This window comes from Canis aureus, chromosome 32 (genome assembly GCF_053574225.1).
Source record: "Canis aureus isolate CA01 chromosome 32, VMU_Caureus_v.1.0, whole genome shotgun sequence".
Lineage (NCBI taxonomy): Eukaryota > Metazoa > Chordata > Mammalia > Carnivora > Canidae > Canis > Canis aureus.
In genome coordinates this window covers 36,281,350-36,301,715 of record NC_135642.1, presented here as the reverse complement: position 1 = coordinate 36,301,715, position 20,366 = coordinate 36,281,350, and the positions used below count along the sequence as shown (strand labels likewise).

Sequence of the window (20,366 nt, the reverse complement as noted above, 5' to 3'; positions counted from 1 at the left end):
TAAAGAAAGTAACAATATAACAATGACTAAGAAAAGCAAGACCTCAAAATTGATATTAAAAGGTTATCACCCAAACCTATTCTTTCTGTACCAAAGTAGATTTTACAGCAGAGATATGTCTTACAAAGTAGAATTTTGTTTTTTTCTTCTTTAATTTGGAAAAAGTTTTGAAAATGCAGAAAAGTATAGAGAATCATATAAAAAAGCTACCATGGGCACATGTTAATATTTTCTCTTCTTTGCTTGCTCTCTCTATATTATATATACATATGTATAAACATGTAATATACATATGTATATATAATATAGATATTATTTATAATTTTAAATATATTATATTATTATAAAATAAATATAATATTATTTATATATTATAATATAGATATTATTTCCTGCTATATATATATTATTTCCTGCTATATATATATTATTTCCTGCTATATATATATTATTTCCTGCTATATATATATATATATATATATATATATATATATCTGTCTATGGCTCATAAATGTAAGAAAGCAAACAATAAAAGTCCAGCAGTTTAAATCAGGGGACTCTACATGAGGATGCATTAGATAACATTAGATAATACAGGATATATATAATGTATATATGATATATATATATGAAGCAAGGAAGACAAAAAATATATTTAAATCTTTTACATTTAAAAATAATACTATATTTTATGTGTTTATAATAAAAGTTAGATGTATTTAAAATATTTGTATATTTATATATATTTTGAAATTTTATAAAAAAACAGCACATAAGGTACAACTGAAATCCTCTATCTCTTTTTAGCTCATTCTTTTCCCTCTCCAATTTCCAGAAGTAAACACACTCATGAATTTAACCTGGACCCTTACATCCAATAAATATGTTTGCTTGTTTTACCCACAAGAGATTTTTTTTATTTTCGAAATATTAATTGAAATTAAGTGGATATTGACATAGTTGTTAACATGCCTGACTTGAGATAATAAAAAGATGTATTTGCTGAGAGAGGCAATTTCAGCAACTTTAAACATTTGAACTAAAGCCCTGAAAATAAAGGCCTCAGATTTCTTGCCATAATTACAAAGTCTACCCCTGCTTATTATGTTATTCCTTGGATCCTTGTGCAAAACCTGACTGACTCAACATTATCCTTTCACTTCTTGAGTCTTGGTTACTTGGTTAATGATCTAGAAGACAGGAAGGGCTCCTGAAAGTCAGAGCCAATGAAAGCAGACGTGACAGCAGAGGTGACAAACACTGTCCTGAGAGTGAAGGAAGCAAATGAAAAATGACCAGAAATGGGTTCTCTGCATACATGATGCCGGGGAGAGAAAATGTTAGATTACAGTAGGAAAGCAGAGATAGGGAAATCTTTTAGAAAGATTTCCACCAAAAATGATGGAAAGTTTAAAATATCTCTAAGGCTTTAGGACTCTGGCAGCCACATAGCCCAGTTCTGTATACTGGCTCTGTCACTTACTAGGTGGATGACCTTAACTTCTCCGTATTTGGGTCCTTCCAGGAAAATGGGAATAATAATAGTACCTACTGCAGAGAGATGTTGTCAAACGAAGTGAGCCAATCCATGGACCAGAGTAAGCACATGATATGCGTAAGTGCTAGTCGTAGTGGTAGTGGTAGTGGTAGTGGTAGTGGTAGTGGTAGTGGTAGTGGTTGTGGTTGTGGTTGTGGTAGTTATAATCATAGCAGTAGTAACATTTGGAAAACTAGTGCATGTGGAAGAGTTCATAACCTTGTGTGTAGGAGGGTAGACTCTGGAGCCTCGTTCTTTCACCTGGATCCTCCATACCCTTTTACCAACTATGTGGGGTTGGGGACAATAACACTACAGAGGTTCTAGGGCTGCTGTGAACATTCAGTGGGTGTGGAAGATGCTTAGCGCCATATTCTAAGAACATGCTCGATCAATGTCCGCCACTATAAATATTCCAGATACATCATACCTAGTGTTCTTAAACCATATCCTATTTTTAAAGTGTAGGAGCCAGCTCACAATTTCCTCATAGCAAGAAGTCAAGGGAAGCTGGAGGGAAGGTTCTGATTTCATTGATTAGTGTATCCAGGACTGATTGGTCTAGGTTTGGAAGGACTGTATGCTGTACATACAGCTGTAAATACAGCTCTGTCCTGTCACAGCTCTGCAGAAATACGAGACCTAAAAGGTGGGCTCTTTTTCCTTAAAAACGGGAGGCTAAGCTCCCTCTGAAATTCCTTATGATAAGATCCCCAAAGGAAGGGAGGCCTAGAAGGGAGGCCTAAAAATAAGCCAGTGAATTCTGTTAACAGGTGCTTTATAATGCCAAAGCACTTCCACACACATTGACAGCACAAACATAGCAAACCTATGAGAAAAGAGTTATTATCCCCATTTGTCAGAGGAGGAAGTGAGGCACTGAGAATTTAAGTGACTTGCTCAAAATTCCTCTATTAGTAAGAGAAGAATCCAGCTCTTTCCTGCTTCAAGTTTAGAACTTTTATTACTCACTCATGGCCCAGGGGAATGTTCCTTACTGGCATGTACTTGTGTTTGTGGGAATTATTTCATTCTCCCAACGTTTTGGTTACCTTATTGGTTTTAGGTAGCTTAATTCTAAATCCTATACCCTTACTAATCTCCTCATATATGCAGTGTGTGTGCATGTGCACGTGTGTATGAATGCACACATACACACCCATGCACACATGCCAGCACATGCAGGGGGACAAGGGAATTTTTTTCACATTTTATTTATTTATTATTTTTTCATTTTATTTATTTTTAAGTCGATTTTTTAAAAATGAGAATCATAGACTGAGGGTGAAGACCATTGTGATTCAGCCACATTTCGAGTATGCTAAATCACTTTTCTGGATTGAAGCCTGAGAAGTAATTCAGTCCTAACTGAATGGGTGGGGGTTGGGGAGGGGAGGTTTTTCACTTTAAATAAACCTTTATTTATTTATTTTTTCTAAATACATGATCTAATTTCTTTTATAAACGAAGAGCAAAAGAACTTTTGTTGCAGTCTCCAGCTGTCAACCCGCCTCCCATACTTTTGCCCTGCAGCCAAAGGAAGGGACATCAGGTGACAAACCCCAAATTTCAACTAGTCACACAAATTACAGACCTTCCTATCATGATGTCCTCTTGACCTTTTGCCTTTCCCCTACAATGAAGAATGAGACACAGTTGAAATCAAAATGACTCTCGTGGGCAATTTTACAAAACAAATAGAAGCACAGAGCCTCCCTCCGCCTCCTTCCCCTGGCTCCCCCCGCTGGGCCAGCCTGTTCCCTCTTTCTATGCAAGCAGGAGCTAATAATTAGAAAGACCTTTCCCACCCCAGACAATGCTGCGTTGCTTGCCAAGAGCCCTGTTTGATTGGAAGAGAGAGTTTGACAAAGTAAATATTTACAAAAACAACTACAGTCAGATGCCAAGTCCTGCTTCTAGGGGACCCTTAAAGAAGTATTTCCAAGAAAGGGCTTCTCCATGTGGCACCACACCGCCCGGTGGTGGATGCGGATCCAAGGTCTGCTCTGGCTCTGTCAGTGTTTCTGTTAGCCTTTTAATTTCCATGCTAGGATGCTCTTCACAGAGTGTATGAATAATTACATTTACCACTGAAGAGTCAATTCAGAAATATACCAGTTTGGGACCACAGGAAAGAGTCTTTAAATATTACTGCTCCAGCAGTAGGGGAAAGCTTTGTGAAGTCAACAGAGAGGAAATTAAAGGCAGGACTAATTAGCACTCCGAAAAGTGTCATTATCAAAACAATTTTTTTTCTTCTGAGAAAGGTCGATTACCGCACAAAACCTCGTCATGTCTGTATTACCTGTAGATCTGTTGTCTAACACTGTGGGGCTTGAGAGCTCAAACATGGTGAGAATCAAAACAGGTGCCCCTGCCTATTCCCATTATGCACATTAGCCCGTGGCCTTCGCACAGCCTGTGAAACAGCTGAATTTGAAACAATCGTGGTGCAGGCCAAACACTAGCCTGAAGGCCTGTCTGTCTAGGGATTTGGCCATTTACATTGATTTTTTTTTTTTTTACCCACATTTTTCATGAAACACAAATATTTGCCATGGCAACTGGGGAGTCACATGACACGCTGCTACATAAACAGCTTGGAAATCTCTTAAGGGGACACAGCCCACCAGCGCTGCAAATACTGGGAAGGCATCTTAAGGAAGATTTGGACATTACGCTGAAGGTCTGGGAAGAGCAGGTAACAGTCTACGATGTGGAGACAGTACGATTCATTTCTTCTCTGCCACTCTTGCATTTCTCTTCCTTGCCTTTTTTTTTTTTAAATGGGAGCAGCTGTAAATATGACCACATAGGGTAAGCCCAGAAAAAGACACTGCCAGCTGTCTCCTTTTTGTAGTGAAAAGTTTCAATTATCACAACTCTGTGGCTCATAAACATAAGAAAGCAAGCTTCAAAAGTCCAGCACCTTTAAACCCAGAAAATCTCCATGAGGATTAATTATGTTGAACCGTGAGGTCCTAATGTTAGAGAATACAGAATTTCTTCCCTTTCCTCATTAGGATATTTGTGCAAAACTGGAGCACTTGCTTTCTATTCTATGCTTAAAGATAAATGAAGTAAAGTAAAACCTCATAAGACCATACCCTACGCAACATGGATATGGATATAAAGCAAGAGCTATTGTATTCCGGATTCCTGGACTCTTGACCAGCTAGGGGTACAGATTGGCACTTTTAGTTAATCTTACAATGTGACATGTGGCATGATTGAATTTTTTAATACCTTGTAGACAATGCCATGGTATGTACTTATCCCCCTTTAAAATCAAATGCATCCCAGCAACCAAAATAGTATTTATTTCTATGTGAATGGTACAATTCTATAATATGTGTATATTACCAAACATCTCACTGAGAATATTGGAAATAATTTGCTTCTGTTAATTAGAAGCATGAGGGGCACCTGAGTGGCTCAGTCAGTTAAGTGCCTTTGGCTCAGGTTATGATCTCGGGGTCCTAGGATTGAGCCCCACATCAGGCTCCCTACTCAGCGTGGGAGCCTGCTTCTCCCTCTGCCCCTGTCCCCTCACACTTGTGTTCTCTCTCTCTCTCTCCCCCACATAAATAAATTAAAAATCTTTTTTTAAAAAAAGAAGCATGAATACCTGTGATCTTCGTTTCTTGGGAGAGAACTTCGTTGCTTCCACTGGAATCAGCTGTGGTTTCTGAGGTATAGTGAAAGGGGCTGTGGATGGAGGTGGTGCAATGTTACCTCTTCCAGAAAAAGGCTGAGTCACTGGGTGGATGCTATTGGGTTTGCCACTTGAAAGTCAAGTGGCTCTGTCACTGTTCACTATAGTCTGGCCTGTATCAATTCAATCAAACATTTGTGATCATTGACTTCAAAAGCAAAGCAAGAAGAATGAGAGGGCAACTGTTCCATTAGAGTATAAGGTCAGCTCCTTTTGTGCACACTGCTCAGTTGAAAAGGCACATTTTAAAACCAGGCATATTAGAAAGTAATATTTGTCACATAAAAATGTTTTGTGGGGCACCTGGTGGCTCAGTTGGTTAAGCCTCTGCCTTCTGCTCAGGTCACGATCTCAGGGTCCTGGGATTGAGCCCTGTGTTGGGCATCACGCTCAGTGAGGAGTCTGCTTGTCCCTTTCCCTCTGCCCCTCCCCCTATCTGTGCCCCCCAAATAAATAAATAAAATCTTTAAAAAATGTTTTGCTATAAGATTTCTTCAAGGAGCCATATTCCCAAGTTCATTTAATAAGGAAGTTAATATAACTATACATGATGGACTATTATACTGTGTGGTCAGTAAAAAAAGACAATTCTGAAGAATTTAAATGCCTTGGGGGAAATAATACAAGTGAAAAGAGAGTAAATACCATTTTTGAAATTAAGTCTTGAAGCAACAACGTTTAGAGATCTGGTCCATAGGTGGGTAGGCCTACCTGCTACTTTGGAGAGAAATCACATCTCTCCTGTTGCCTGGCAGCAAATCCATCAGCCTTTTACAAATAGTTCAAGTCTGACATTCTCAGGGGAGAAAATCCTTACACTATTCCTTCCAAGAAAGAAAATTAAAAATAATTTATGTATATAGTTAATTGAGTCAAAGGAGTGAGGCTTCTTCAACTCCCTTAGTCCAAACCCCTTTCTGTCTATTTTAGAACAACATCTGCCCATTTGTAAGAATGGGCAAATACTGATCAGCACATCAGTATTTATTATATAGTATATATATACATACATATATATATATATACACACATAAATACAGCACATCAGTACACAATTTGGAATCCCACCTTGAGTTCTGGGCTCTTTCACATTGCCTCAAGTTGGCTGCAAGCAATCTCTTCAGCCATCTCTTAAAAAGTAGCAGGAATTCCAGAGTCTAATCACTAAAATTCATCTCCATGGAAGACATTTGTTGGTTGCCTCTGACCAACCCGGTTTGACCTGGTTTTCAGTTTTCTTGGCTTCCTGGGAGCCTCCCTGACTGTGAAACTACCCATCACCTTCCCTGAGACTGGCATGTGGCTAGTGTTTGAAGACTCCATTTTAAGCCTACAAGTGTTGCCTTGACCTCTATGCTCTCCTGTTGTGTTGTTCCCTTGGACTATGCCCTCCCACTTCTGAAAGCCAGTCCATATCCTGCACTTGGGCTGCCTGAAATCCACTGATTCACCCATAAATCCTGTTATTCCTATTGTCTGCAGGCTCGGTTTACTTTTGGTTAAATTATCAGGTTCCTACAGAGAAGTGAGATTTATGGTTAGGTTTTCATGTTGAAACAAAACAGCAGCTGCCAAGTTTTTAAATAGGCATAATTTAAAAAAGAATTTCAGTAAATTTTTAATGAAATCTGGTAGATAAAGATCTAAAATATTTGTAATTTCATATGAGTGATCCACAGTTAATGGTATATCTAAAAATTTTAAAAAGTTTTTCTTGGTTACCTGCAGAAATTCTGTTACTGAATTATAACTGCATGTAGCCTTAAATTTTAAGGGACACATGCATTTGAAAAATGTATCTATGTCTTCACCAAAATTGCATCATAAGATACTGCCTATAATTTGCTACTCAGTTTTCCTTCTGGAAAAATCTGTATGATGAGCTTTGCCAGAGTTAATGTCCAGGGAAAAAGATCTTGTCTTTCTGGATAAACCTGTATGTTTCTATGGTAGTTACTGATATCTACCTGCCCAATAGTCCTTCTTTCTTGCTAATTTTAGAACCTCATTTTTCCCCCAATATGCCCAGCTCCTAGGGATGCCAGATTTAGCAAAAAAAAAAAAAAAAAAATCTTTTAGGGGACACACAGTTAAATTTTAATTTTAGATATACAACAAATGTTTTAGAGTGAGTATGGCCCAAATAGTAAATATATTTAATATCCAACAAAGAATTTTCATGAACGGGTTGTACCAGGCATAACTTACAATACTAAGAATTTATATATATATATCCCAAATCCTAACCCTAACCCTAATCCTATCCCTAGACATTGACTTTCCCAGACTTTCTTATAGCTCACAGTAACCACATGACCGGTGAGCTGTAAGGGGAAGTCCATCCAGGGGTTTCTGGGAAGAGACTGGTACCACTTTTTCCCCCCTTCCTGCACTGAATATGTACATTAAGACCCAAATCTGCAGGAGGCGTTATAGCCATGAAGTGGCAAGCATGAGGCTGAAATCAAACATCCAAAGAAGATAAAGCAGAAAGAGAGCTATTCCAATTCTTTTGATGAGTACCACCGGCCCTACACTGCCTACATCCTGAATTCTTACATGTGAAACTAATGAACTCCTCATTGTTTAAGCCACTGGTGGTTAGGTTTTCTGATATTTGCAGTCCCATATGTTCCTGGCTGATGCCCCTTTCTCCCCCACCACCTTGTCTCCATTCCATTCTTTGTCTTATTGTGTGTACCAGAGCCTCAAGGACGGTGGCAGCTGTGGTCACTCTGGAACCGTCTCTGCTTTTCATGGAAAGATAGAATGCTTCCCAAGTTTGCCTAGTAAGAATATTGTTGGCTCTGGGGTTTTCGTTGAAGGCAGTCATCAGGGTCAGAAAATCCTCTCATACTTCCAATCTGCTCAGAGGTCTTGTTTGATTTTTCTAATGTTGACTTTTCCTCACATTCTTCCTTATCACAATGAAGGTTAAAAAGCTAACTTTTATTTAGAATATTTGCCTCTGTGTTCCTGAGATCGAACTTTTTTTTTTTTTTTTTGGCACTATCCTCATCCAGTTTTGATACCAAAGTAATAGCTTCATAAAATCACTTGGCAAGCTTTTCTTTTTCTATGGAATGGTTTAAGGCAAGGATCACTGATCTTTTAGGTTGGTAAAAGTCGTCTATCAAAGGCCTGAGGCCCTTTTTCCTCTGGTATATTTTTGTGTACGTATATGTGTGCACACATCCACATGTGTTGTTTAAGACAGAGATATATTTTTGACCACCAATTCAAATAATCTAATGGTATTGTTTTCTTTAAGTTTTATACTTTCTCTTGAGTTAATTTTGGCAATTATCCTCCTTTCATTGAAAAAAATACATATTGGCATAGACCTATCATACTATTTCTAAAAAATTCTATGTATCTTTTTTCATTTTAATATTATTTGTGCCCTCTCTATTTTTAAATTTCAGTTTTATTGAGGTATAACTGACATATAATTGACATATAAAAACTATAATATATTTAGAGTGTACATTGCGGGGGTTGATATATGTATGTAGAATGGAAGGATTCCCTCCCATCTAGTTAATTAACACATCCATCATCTCACTTATCTTTTTTTTAAATTAATGGAACATTTAAGTTCTACTCTCTTAGCAAGTGTCAATTATGCAATATATCATTATCGACTCTAGTCACCATGCCTTACATTAGATCTTCAGACATTATTCATTTTATAGCTGAAAGTTCATACCCTTTTTACCAACCTCTACCCACCTCTCAGTCCTTGGCAATCATTTTTCTACTGTTCCTATAAATTTAACTTTTTAAAAAATTCCAAATATGAGAGATACCATGCAGCATTTAGTCTTTCTCTGACTGGCTTATTTCACTTAACATAACACCCTCCAGATTCATCCATGTTGTTGCAAATGGCAGGATTTCCTTCTTTTTAAAAGATGAACACTATATATATATATATATATATATATATACACACTATATATATAAATATATATTTCTATATATATATTTGTGTTATATATGTGTGTGTATGTATGTATCACATTTCCATTCATCCATCTACAGACATGTAAATAGTGTCCATACTTAGCTATTATGAATAGTGCTGCAGTGAACATGGGAGTACAGATATCTCTTGAGATAATGATTTTGTTTCCTTTATACCCCAAAGTGAGATTGCTGATGAGATGGTAGTTCTATTTTTAATTTCCGGAGAAACTTCCATACTATTTCCCTTAGTAGCTTTACTAGTTTACATTTTCACCAACAGTACACAATGATTCCCTTTTCTCCACCACCTGCTAGTCTTTGTTCTCTTGTCTTTTCGATGCTAGCCCTTCTGACAGGTGTGAGGCGATAGCTCATTGTGGTGGTGATTTGCATTTCCCTGATGATTAATGAGGTTGAGCACCTTTGCATGTCCCTGTTGGCCCTTTGTTCATCTTCTTTGGAAAAATGTCTGTTCAGGTCCTTTTCTGATTTTTAAATTGGGTTATTTGGTTTTTTTTGTTTGTTTGTTTTGCTCTTTTGTTTTGTTTTGTTTTGTTTTTGGGCTATTGAGTTGTAGGAGTTTCTTAATATATTTTGTATATTAACCCTTTATTGGATTTGTGGGTTGCAAATATTTTATCCCATTCCAAAAGCTAACTTTTTATTTTGTTGGTGGTTTCTTTTGCCATGCAGAAGCATTTTAGTTTGATGTAGGCTCCTTTTTTATTTTGGCTTTTGTTGCCTTTGCTTTTCGTTTCAAATTCAAAAAATCATTGAGCTTATCCCTGTGCTTTCTTCTAGGAGTTTTATGGTTTCAGGAATTATGTTGAGGTCTTTAATCCATTTTGAATTAATTTTTGTGTATGATACAAGATCGTGGTCCAGTTTCATTCTTTTTACCATTGCTGTCCAGTTTTCCCAATACCATTTACTGATGAAATTATCCTTTTCCCATTATATATTCTTGGATCCTTTGTTGAAACAGTAATTAATTGACCATAAAAACATAGTTTTATTTCTGGATTCTCTATTCTGTTCTATTGATCTATGTATCTGTTTTTAATGCCACTACCATTCTGTTTTGATTATCAAAGCTTTGTAATATAGTTTGGAATCAAGAAATGTGGTATCTCCAGTTTTCTTCTTTTTCAAGATTGTTTTCCCTAGTTAGGGTTTTTTGTGGTTCCACATAAATATTAGGATTGTTTCTTCTATTTTTATTTTAAAAATGCCATTGGAATTTAATAGGGGTTGCACCAAGTCTATAGTTTGCTTTGAGTGGTATAGCCTTTTAACAAAATTAGTTCTTCTAATTCATGAACATGGAATATGTTTCCATTTATTTGCGTCCTCTTCAGTTTCCTTCATCAGTGTTTTATAGTTTTCAGTATATAGGTCTTTCATTTGCTTGGTTAAACTTATTCCTAAGTATTTTACTTATGCTATTGTAAAGGAGATTATTTTTTTAATTTCTCTTTCTGACAATTCCATTTTAGTGTATAGAAATGCAATTAATTTTTGTGTTGATTTTGTATCCTACAGCTTTACTGAGCTCATTTATTACTTCTAAGCACTTTTTGGTGGTGTCCTTAAGGTTTTCTATACAGAATATGTCGTTTGCAGAGATAATTTTACTTCTTCCTTTCTGTTTTTTATTTCTTTTTCTTGCCTTATTGCTCTGGCTAGGGCTTCTAGAAGTATGTTGAATAAAAATGGCAAGGCTGGACATCCTTGTCTTGTTCCTGATCTTAGAGAAAAAACTTATAGCTTTTTGTCATTGAGTATAATGTTAGCTTTTATTATGTTGAAGTGAATTTCTTCTATATACAATTTATTGAGAGTTTTGCTTGTGAAAGGATACTGAATTTTGTCAAATGCTTTTTCTGTATCCATTGAGATGATCATATGATTTTTATCCTTCATTTTGTTAATGTGATATATTACCTTTATTTATTTACATATGTTGAATCATCCTTGTATCCAGGAATAAATCTCACTTGATCATGGTGTATGGTTCTTTAAATGTGTTGTAAAATGAGTTTGCTAATATTTTATTAATGATTTTTTTGAATCTTTGTTTATCAGGAATGTTGGCCTGTAATTTTCTTTTCTTGTCTGCTTTGGTCTGAGGATAATGCTGGCCTTACAAAATGAGTCTGGAAATGCCCCTATTCTATTTGTTTTTAAGGAATTTGAGAAGGATTGGCAAAATTTTTTCTTTAAATGCTTGATAGAATTTACCAGTGAAGCCTTCTGATCCTGGACTTTTCTTTATGGGGAAGTTTTTGATTATTCATTCAATCCCCTTACTAGTAATTGGTCTCTTCAGATTTTCTATTTCTTCATGATTCAAACTTTGTAAGTTTATGTTTCTAGAAATCTATCCATTTCTTCTAAGCTATCTAAATCTCGGTATATAATTGTTCATAGTAATTTGTCTTTTTTTAAAAGACTATTTATTTGAGAGACAGAGACAGCTAGCATGAGTAGGGGGAGGGGCAAAAGGAGAGGGAAGGGGAGGAGCAGACTCCCCACTGAGTACAGAGCTGGGTATGGAGCTGGAACCCAGGACCCTGAGATCATGACCTAAGCCGAACTCAGATACTTAACCAACTGAGCCACATAGGCACCCCCACTCATAGTGATTTCTTATGATCCTTAGTATTTCTGCATTATCATCACTTGTAATGTCTCCACTTTCATTTCTGATTTTATTTGAGCCTTCTCTTTTTTTTCTTAGTTTGTCTAGCTAGAGGTTTGTCAGTTTTGTTTATCTTTTCAAAAAAACCACCTCTTCATTTTATTGATATTTTCTTTTATCTTTCTAGTCTCTGTTTATTTCCACTCTGATCTTTGTTATTTACTTCCTTATAAACTTGAGCTTAGTATATTCTTCTTTTTCTAGTTTTTTAAGGTGTTAAGTTAGGTTGCTTATTTGAGATCTTTCTGTTTCCTTAGTGTAGGTGTTTATTGCTTAAGCTTCTCTCTTAGAACTGTTTTTTTTTTTTTTTTTTTTTTTTTGCATCCCATAGGTGATGTTGTGTTTCAATTTTTGTCTCAAGATTTTTTTTTTTTTACTGCCTTTTGATTTCTTCCTGACCCACTGATTGTTCAGGAGCATGTTGTTTAAGCAGCACATATTTGTGAATTTTCCAGTTTTTCTCTTATAACTGATTTCTAGTTTCATACCATTCTGATTAGAAAAGATGCATGGTATGATTTCAGTTATCTTAAATATATTAAGACTTGTTTTAATTTGTATTTCCCTAGTAATTAATTATGTTAAGCATGCTTTCACTTACTTATCTACCATCATATATCTTCTTTGGTAACATTTTTGTTCTAATCCTTTGTCTGTTAGGTTATTGAGTCGCTTGTTTTCTTATTGAATTTCAAGAGTTCTTTATATCTTCTGGACAAAAATTATTTAATATATTTCAATATGTTTTGAAATATGAATTCCCAGTCTGTAGCTTTTCTTTTCATTTTCTTAATATTGTCTTTCAAAGAGTAGAAGTTTTAAATTTTGGTGAAGTATGCTATTTTTTTACTCTTATGGATTTGTGATATTTAAGAAATCTTTCACTAATCCAAGGAAACAAAAATTTCCCCCTTTTGTCTTCTTCTAAAAGTTCTTAGTTTTAGACTTTCCATTTAGTTCTATGATCCATCTTGAGTAAACTTTTATACATGGTGTATGGTATGGGTGAAATGTCTCTATATATCTATCTTCCATCGTTCCAGCACCATTTATTGAAAAGACTATCCTTTCTCCATTGAATTGCCTTTGTGTCCTTGTTGAAAATCAATCGACCATGTATGTATAGATCGACTCCTGAACTCTCTATTCTGCTCAATGGATCTCTGTATTTATCCTTTTGCTACTACCACACTGTCCTAATAATTATAACTTTATACTAACTCAGATAACATGAATCCTCCAATGATACTCTCCTTTTTCAGAATTATTTTGGCTATTGTACCATCTTTGCTTCTCCATATAAATTTTAGAATTGGCTTGTCAATTTCTACAAAAAATTCTATTGATCTTGATTTGGATTGCATTGAGTTTATAGACAACTTTGGGATGATTAACATAACAATATTGAGTCTTCTAATCCATAAACATGGATTACCTTTCCATTTATTTAGGTCTTATTTGAACATTTTTTCATTAGCGTTTTGGAGTTTTTAGCATATAGATCTTACACATTTTTTTTGTTTTATTCCTAAGTATTTAATTGTTTTGTATCATTTTAGTGACATTGTTTTTGTTGTTGTTGTTGTTTTAAGTAGAGTGTACACTGAATGTGGGGCTCAAATTCATGGCCCTGAGATCAAGAGTTGCATGAGCTCTTTTGACTGAGCCAGCCAGGCACCCTGGCATTGTTTTTTTAAAATTCAATTTCCAATTGTTCATTTCTACTATATAGAAACTCAGTTAATTTTTACATATTAATCTGTTATCCTGAAACCATGCTAAACTCTTATTTATTCTATTGTTTTTTGTATTTCAAATTTTCTATGTAGTAATCATTCTATTTATAAAAAGAGAGTTTAATTTCTTTATTTTCTATTCTTTTTTCTTTCTTTCTTTCTTTCTTTCTTTCTTTCTTTCTTTCTTTCTTTCTTTCTTTCTTTCTTTCTTTCTTTCTTTCTTTTTTTTAACTAATTGTATTGGCTAGGACCTTCCATACAATGTTGAATAGCTGTGGTAAGAGTGGACATTCTTGCCTTGTTCCTGATCTTATAGTGAAAGCAGTTGGTCTGTCACTATTAAGTATGATTTCAGCTGTAGATGCCTTATATCAGGCTGAGAAAGATCCCTTATATTTTTAGTTTGCTTTAGTCTTTAAAAAATGTATTGTTGTTTAATGGATGTTGAATTTTATTTTTTATGTATTAAGATGGAGATGGTGATATGGTTCTTCAGTTTATTGATATGATGATTTACATTGATTTTTTAAATGTTGAAACAGTCTTGCATTCTTAGGATAAACCCTACATGGTCATGGCATATTATTATTTTTTTATATTGTGGGATTCAATTTGCTAATCTTTTGTGGAGGATTTTTTTTTTTGTGGAGGATTTTTATATCTGTTTTTCATGAAGAGTAACAGAGTGTGGTTTTCTTGTCTTCTAATGTCGCTGTCTGGTTGTGGTATCAGGGTGATGCTGACTTCATAAAAATGGTCTGAGGAGTGTTTTCTCTTATTCTATTTTCTAGAAGAATTTGTGTAGAATTGACAATATTTCTTTCTTAATTGTTTGGTAGAACTCACCAGGGATGCCATCTGGAACTAGTGTTTTCTTTCTTAGAAAGTTTTTAAGTACAAATTAAATTACCTTAATAGATATAGGACTAATTAGATCATCTGTTTCTTCTTGAGTGAGCTTTGATAGTATCTGTCTTTCTTTTTTTAAGATTTTATTTATTTATTCATGAGAGACAGAGAGAGAGAGGGAGAGGCAGAGACACAGGCAGAGGGAGAAGCAGGCTCCATGCAGGGAGCCCAATGTGGGACTTGATCCCGGGTCTCCAGAATCACATCCTGGGCCGAAGGCAGCACTAAACTGCTGGGCCACCAGGGCTGCCCGATAATATCTGTCTTTTAAGAGTTTTTCAATTAGTCTGAGTTTTCCAGTTTATGGTCATAAAGCTATTTATGTTCTCATATCATCCTGTAAATGTCTATATTAATTGTTATGATGTCTCCCTTTCATTTGTGGTATTGGTTATTTGTGCCTTCTCTCTTTTTATATTTGATAGTCTTTTGTTAGGCTAGAGGTTTACCAATTTTGTTGATATTTTCCAAGAAACATATTTTGGTTTCAATAAATTTCTCTATTTTTATCTATTTTAAATTTCATTGCCTTTTATTTTCATTTCTATTATTTCTTTCTGCTTGCTTTTGGTATAATTTGCTTTTCTTTTTCTAGTTTCTTAAAGTTGAGGCTTAGATAATTAATTTGAGATCTTACTTTCTAATATAAATATCTAATGCTATAATTTTCTATATAAATACTATTTTAGTTGCATTCTATAAATTTTTATATGTTGTGTTATTTTTCATTCAATTAAAAATATTTTTAAATATCCTTGTAATTTCCACTTTGACCAATGGGTTATTTAAAAGTATGTTCTTTAATTTGCAAGTATTTGGGAATTTTTTGATATAGTTTTCTCTAATTCATTTCTGGTTTAACTACGTTATGGTGAGAGAACATATTTTGTATAATTTACGTTCTTTAAGTTCATTAAAATATTTTTTATGGTCCAGAATATGGTCTGTTTTGCTGAATGGTCTATGTGCATTTGAAATGAATGAGCAAGCATTCTGCTATTTGTTTTAATTCCTTAGATGTGTTAAAATAGGTTGATAATGTTCAAGTCATCTATATTGTTACTGATTTTTGCTTCAAGTATTTTGAATCTCTATTGTTAGGTACATACACAGTTAGGATTGTTATTTCTTTTTGCTGAATTGTTCCTTTTATCACTGATATCCCTCTTTATCCTTGCCAGTGTTCTTGTTCATCTGATATTAATGGAGGCAATCTAGATTTTTTTGATTATTTTTTGCATGGTGTATCTTTTCCTGTCTATCTCCTTTTTATTAATTTTAAATTTATATTTAATTGATGCCTTTTCCAACCATTTATTTTTTATATTTAAAAAAAACAAACTTTAAATTTGGACTAATTTTAGATGTACAGGAAAGTTGCTGTACACCCTCATTCAATTTCCCCTAATGTTAATATCTTTCATTACCACAGTACAGTTGTCAAAACAAGAAACCATCATTTGTATGTTACTATTAACTAAATCCCAGTCTTCATTCAGATATCACTAAGTTTTTACACTGTCCTTTACTGCTCCAAGATCGAACAGGATATCACAGTGTATTAAGCTATCATGTCTTCTTAGTCTCTTCTGGTCTGTGACAGTTTCTCAGTCTTATTTTTCATGATCTTAATAGTTTTAAGGAGTATTAGTCAATATTTTATAGAATTTTCTCAGTTTGGATTTATCTGATATCTTTCTCATGGTTAGAGTAGGGTATGGGGTTTTCGGCAGAATACCACAGAGGTGAAGTACCCTCTTTATCACATCGTATCAGAGGACATAGGCTATCAACATGGCATCACTGGTGATATTAACCATGATCATTTGGTTGAGGCAGGGTTTGTCAAGTTTCTGAACTGTATATTTTCTATTTCCCCCCATTTTTATACTCTGTTATTTGGATATGAATCTATTAATCTGGTTCACATTCAGCTTTATTCAAAGTAGCCCCAGACAGGAAACAAACCACATCATATCCTTCAATAAGTGAATGGTTTAACATCTGTACTACACTCATATTATGGAGTACTAGTCAGCAATAACAAGAAACAAACCATTGATATAAGCAACAAACTGGACGAATTATGTTGAGTGACAAAAGCCAATTCCAAAAGGTTACACACTGCGTGCATCCATTTATTTAACATATTTGAAATGATCAAATTATAGAAATGGAGAGCAGACTATTGTTGGCAGGGATTGTTGAAGGGGTGTGGGTGGGAGAGGAGTGTGTGTGGCTATCAAAGGACAACATGAGGTATTCTCCTGGTGAAGAAAATATCCTATATCTTAGCTGTGCCGATATTGCACTACAGTTTTGCCATACATTATTATTAAGAGTGCAAGAGATCTCTCCATATTATTTCTTACAACTCTATGTGAATCTACAATGATCTCAAAGTCAAACATTCAATTATAAAAGGATACCAGTAGGAGAATGAAATGCCAAACCACAGACTAGGAAAAATTATTTGCAATATATACAACTGATAAAAGATTAGAATCCAGAATGTATAAATGGTTTCTATAAGAAAAAGAAAGAAAATCCATTAAAAAAATAGGTTAAAGTCCTAAATCACTTTTTAAAAGAGGATACTCAAATGATGAATACACTTTTCCAAAAAAACTGCTCAAGTTTATTCATCATCAGGGAAGTGAAGATTAAACCCACAAAGAGATACCACGACAAACTCATCAGGATGGCTAAAATTTAAAAAGAAATAAAACTGAAATAAAATGTTGAGAAAGATATATATTATCTGGAATTCACATGTACTTCTAGTAGGAAAATAAATCAGCATAACCACCTTGGAAAATCACTTGGCAATATCTATTAAATCTGAGCATATGTATACTCTATGACGAAGCAATTCTACTTTTTGATATGTTTCCGGCAGAAATGCATATATATGTGCATTGAAAGACAAGTATGAGAATGTTCATAGTACTTTATTCCTAATGGCCCTATACTATAAACCATGAAATTCCCATCAACAGTAGAATGGATACAAAATTGGGGCACATTCATACATAATTCATTCATACATTTATACATATTTATCCTTAATGTCTCTCTTTCCCTCCTATCCACCAGCCAGTCATCATGGCTCCACCTCCAAAATTCTACCTAACTTTTTTCACTTCTCTTTATATCCTCTGACACCTCCTCAAATCCACTGTTATTTCTCACCTAGTTTACAGAAATAGCCTTGAACTAGTCTTCTTGCTTCCACTCTTGCTTCCTCCCCTATGATTCATTATCTGTAAAGCAGTCAGAATGATCTTATTACAATATAAATCAGATCACCTCATCCTCTTATTTAAACCTTTCAGTGGGTTCTTATTATACTTGATTGAATCCAACTCTTCATCATGGTTTGAAAGGCTGCCATGCTGGTTCTGCTATAGTCAAAGATATTTACAGAGAAAGATCCTAAAATACAGAGTGGTTTAAACAAATTAAGAGTTTAAGAGTTTATTTCTCTCACACACAAGAGTTGAAAAGAAGACAGTCCCAGGTTGGCAGGGCAGCTCTGCCAGACTCAGAGATGGAACATGGAGTTCTACCTCACAGGTAGCTCTCATGTGCTTGCCCATCACATCTACATCCCAGCTAGCCAGAGAGGAGAAAGGAAAGGTGGAGACCATGCTCCCCTTCTCTTACAGATTCAGCTCAGAAGTTTCCCTTCCCACTTCCACTTCCATCTTCTTTGTCCAGAATCTGGTCACAGGACACACCTAGTTGAAAGGAAGCCTGGGAAATGTCTTTAGCTAAGCTGACATGTGCCCATCCATGACTCCATTACTGTGGAAGTAGGAATGAATGAATATTGAGGACAACTCATAGTCTCTGCTCCATCCAAGTCATCATTCCCCTCTACTTTTCCAACCTCATTTCCTCCCTTTTGGTTCTCTAGCTAGACCAGCCTTGTTCATCCCCTCCTTAGTCCTTAGGCCCTTATATCTGTGCTGGCCTGTATCTGAAATGCTTTTCTCTAGATCTTTACATGACTGACTTCTTCTGATCATTTCTACCTCAACTCAAGCCTCATATATCTTCTGAGAGGCATTCCCTAACCCTTTCATCATAAGCAAAGTAACCACCTCCTTACCACTCTCTCATTCATGTTGTTTTATTTCTAACACCTACCACTAGTTTAAATTCTCATTTACTCACTTGCTTATTATCTGTTTCTCCCACTGGAATATAAACACCATGGGGGCAGAAATGTTGTCTGACTTATTCTCTGTTGGATCCCCAGCACTTAAATGCTACTTTTGATAAAGCAAGCATTCAGCAAATACTTGTTGAACAGATGAGTCCATTTAGCCCAAACTCCCTCATTTTGTAATGGGGAAAGCTGGAGCCCAGAGAAAGTAAATGGCTTGCCTGGGCTTCTGCAAGTACTTAGTAGATTCCCAGGTTGGTGCTTTTTTTGAACATACTATTTCATCCAGCCTCTTCTTTGAAGTCTATTATCTCACCCCTCCACAGCTGTGCCTTTGAACACCTGTAGCACTAGACTTTAACATCCATTTGGTTTCTATGCTATGCTTCTTTGTATTATTATTTATCTTTGTTCTGTCTTGTTTTCCCAACTGAGCTGCAGGCCCCTTGAAAATACCAACCTTCTAACATACAGACAACAACAGGCTGTGTGTAGGTGTTTGACAAAGAGACTAAAGTTACTTTATTCAGTCAAGTGAAACTCAGAACCATTACAGCTTTCATTTTGCCCTATCATTGAAGATAAAAGTTGGATACCGGAAGACTAGATTTTGGTGAGAAGTAATTCTTATGTATCCCCAGCTAAGCATGTAGGCAAGACTATCTTACCGGCAGTTGGAATCTTATGAGCTTCATCCAAATTATGCAGAGGGGCTGCTCTTGGTATAATGGGTGGGTTCTGAAAGGTAATCCTTGCTGTTGGTGGAATCAGCCCTCGTTCTATCATACTCAAAATCCCTGAAAAGGAAGGTTAGAAGAATATGATTTTAACTCCAAGCATTTCTTTTCTTTTCTTTTTTTTTTTTTTTTAGGATTTTATTTATTTATTCATGAGAGACACAGAGAGAGAGGCAGAGACACAGGCAGAGGGAGAAGCAGGCTCCCCGTGGGGACCCGGATATGGGACTAGATCCCAGGTCTCCAGGACCATGCCCTGGGCTGAAGGCAGTGCTAAATCACTGAGCCACCCAGGCTGCCCAACTCCAAGCATTTCTACAAAGTCTGAGCTCCATGAATTTCACAGGTAAAACTTACTCTATTCATCTTCTTATTTGTGAGAGCACATCTAGTGCTTTAATCCTTTGCATGAAGAAACCACTGTTGTGCACATTCATTTAAGCCTAATATTATAACCCAAGATAAAATGGCATTTCCAATAATGCTATGATAAAATAAACTTGTATTAAGATAATTTCATTTTAAGGTAGAAATATAACTTCAGTGCAAACTAAAACATCTTTATACCTAACATTTTCAATGATCAATAACATTGTTACTCTTTTTAAAATGCGGAGGAATCAAGTCCACGGTCTTCATAACCAAGGAGAGGTTTTGTTCTGAAAGAAAGAAAATCTGTGTGCTTACAACTATTCCTCTATTGTTACAAGTCATATTTTATAAAAGAAAGTGATTTTTAGGGGTACCTGGGTGGCTTAGTTAAGCAGCTGACTCTTGATTTCAGCTCAGGTCATGATCTTATTAGGGTCGTGATCTCAGGGTCATGATATTGAGCCCTGTGTTGGGCTCCACGCTGGGTGCAAAGCCTGCTTGAGATTCTCTCTTACCCTC

The 20,366-nt window shown here is 35.5% G+C and overlaps 1 protein-coding gene across 23 annotated transcripts in view; it reads right to left on the bottom strand.

Annotated features, from left to right (window-relative positions):
• IQCH (IQ motif containing H) overlaps positions 1-20,366 on the bottom strand; it is a 213,427-nt gene that overhangs the window by 124,679 nt on the left and 68,382 nt on the right. For 14 of the 23 annotated variants that reach the window (XM_077881589.1, XM_077881590.1, XM_077881593.1 and 11 more), the window contains 3 exons: positions 19,407-19,535; positions 5,166-5,245; positions 3,132-3,170 (listed from right to left, as the gene is read on the bottom strand). In XM_077881589.1, coding sequence (XP_077737715.1) covers positions 3,132-3,170; positions 5,166-5,245; positions 19,407-19,535 — 248 coding nt within the window. Of the gene's footprint in view, positions 1-3,131; positions 3,171-5,165; positions 5,246-17,502; positions 17,831-18,028; positions 18,375-19,400; positions 19,536-20,366 lie in introns of those variants that run through there. The other 9 variants (XM_077881598.1, XM_077881607.1, XM_077881600.1 and 6 more) reach the window with 6 other exon arrangements.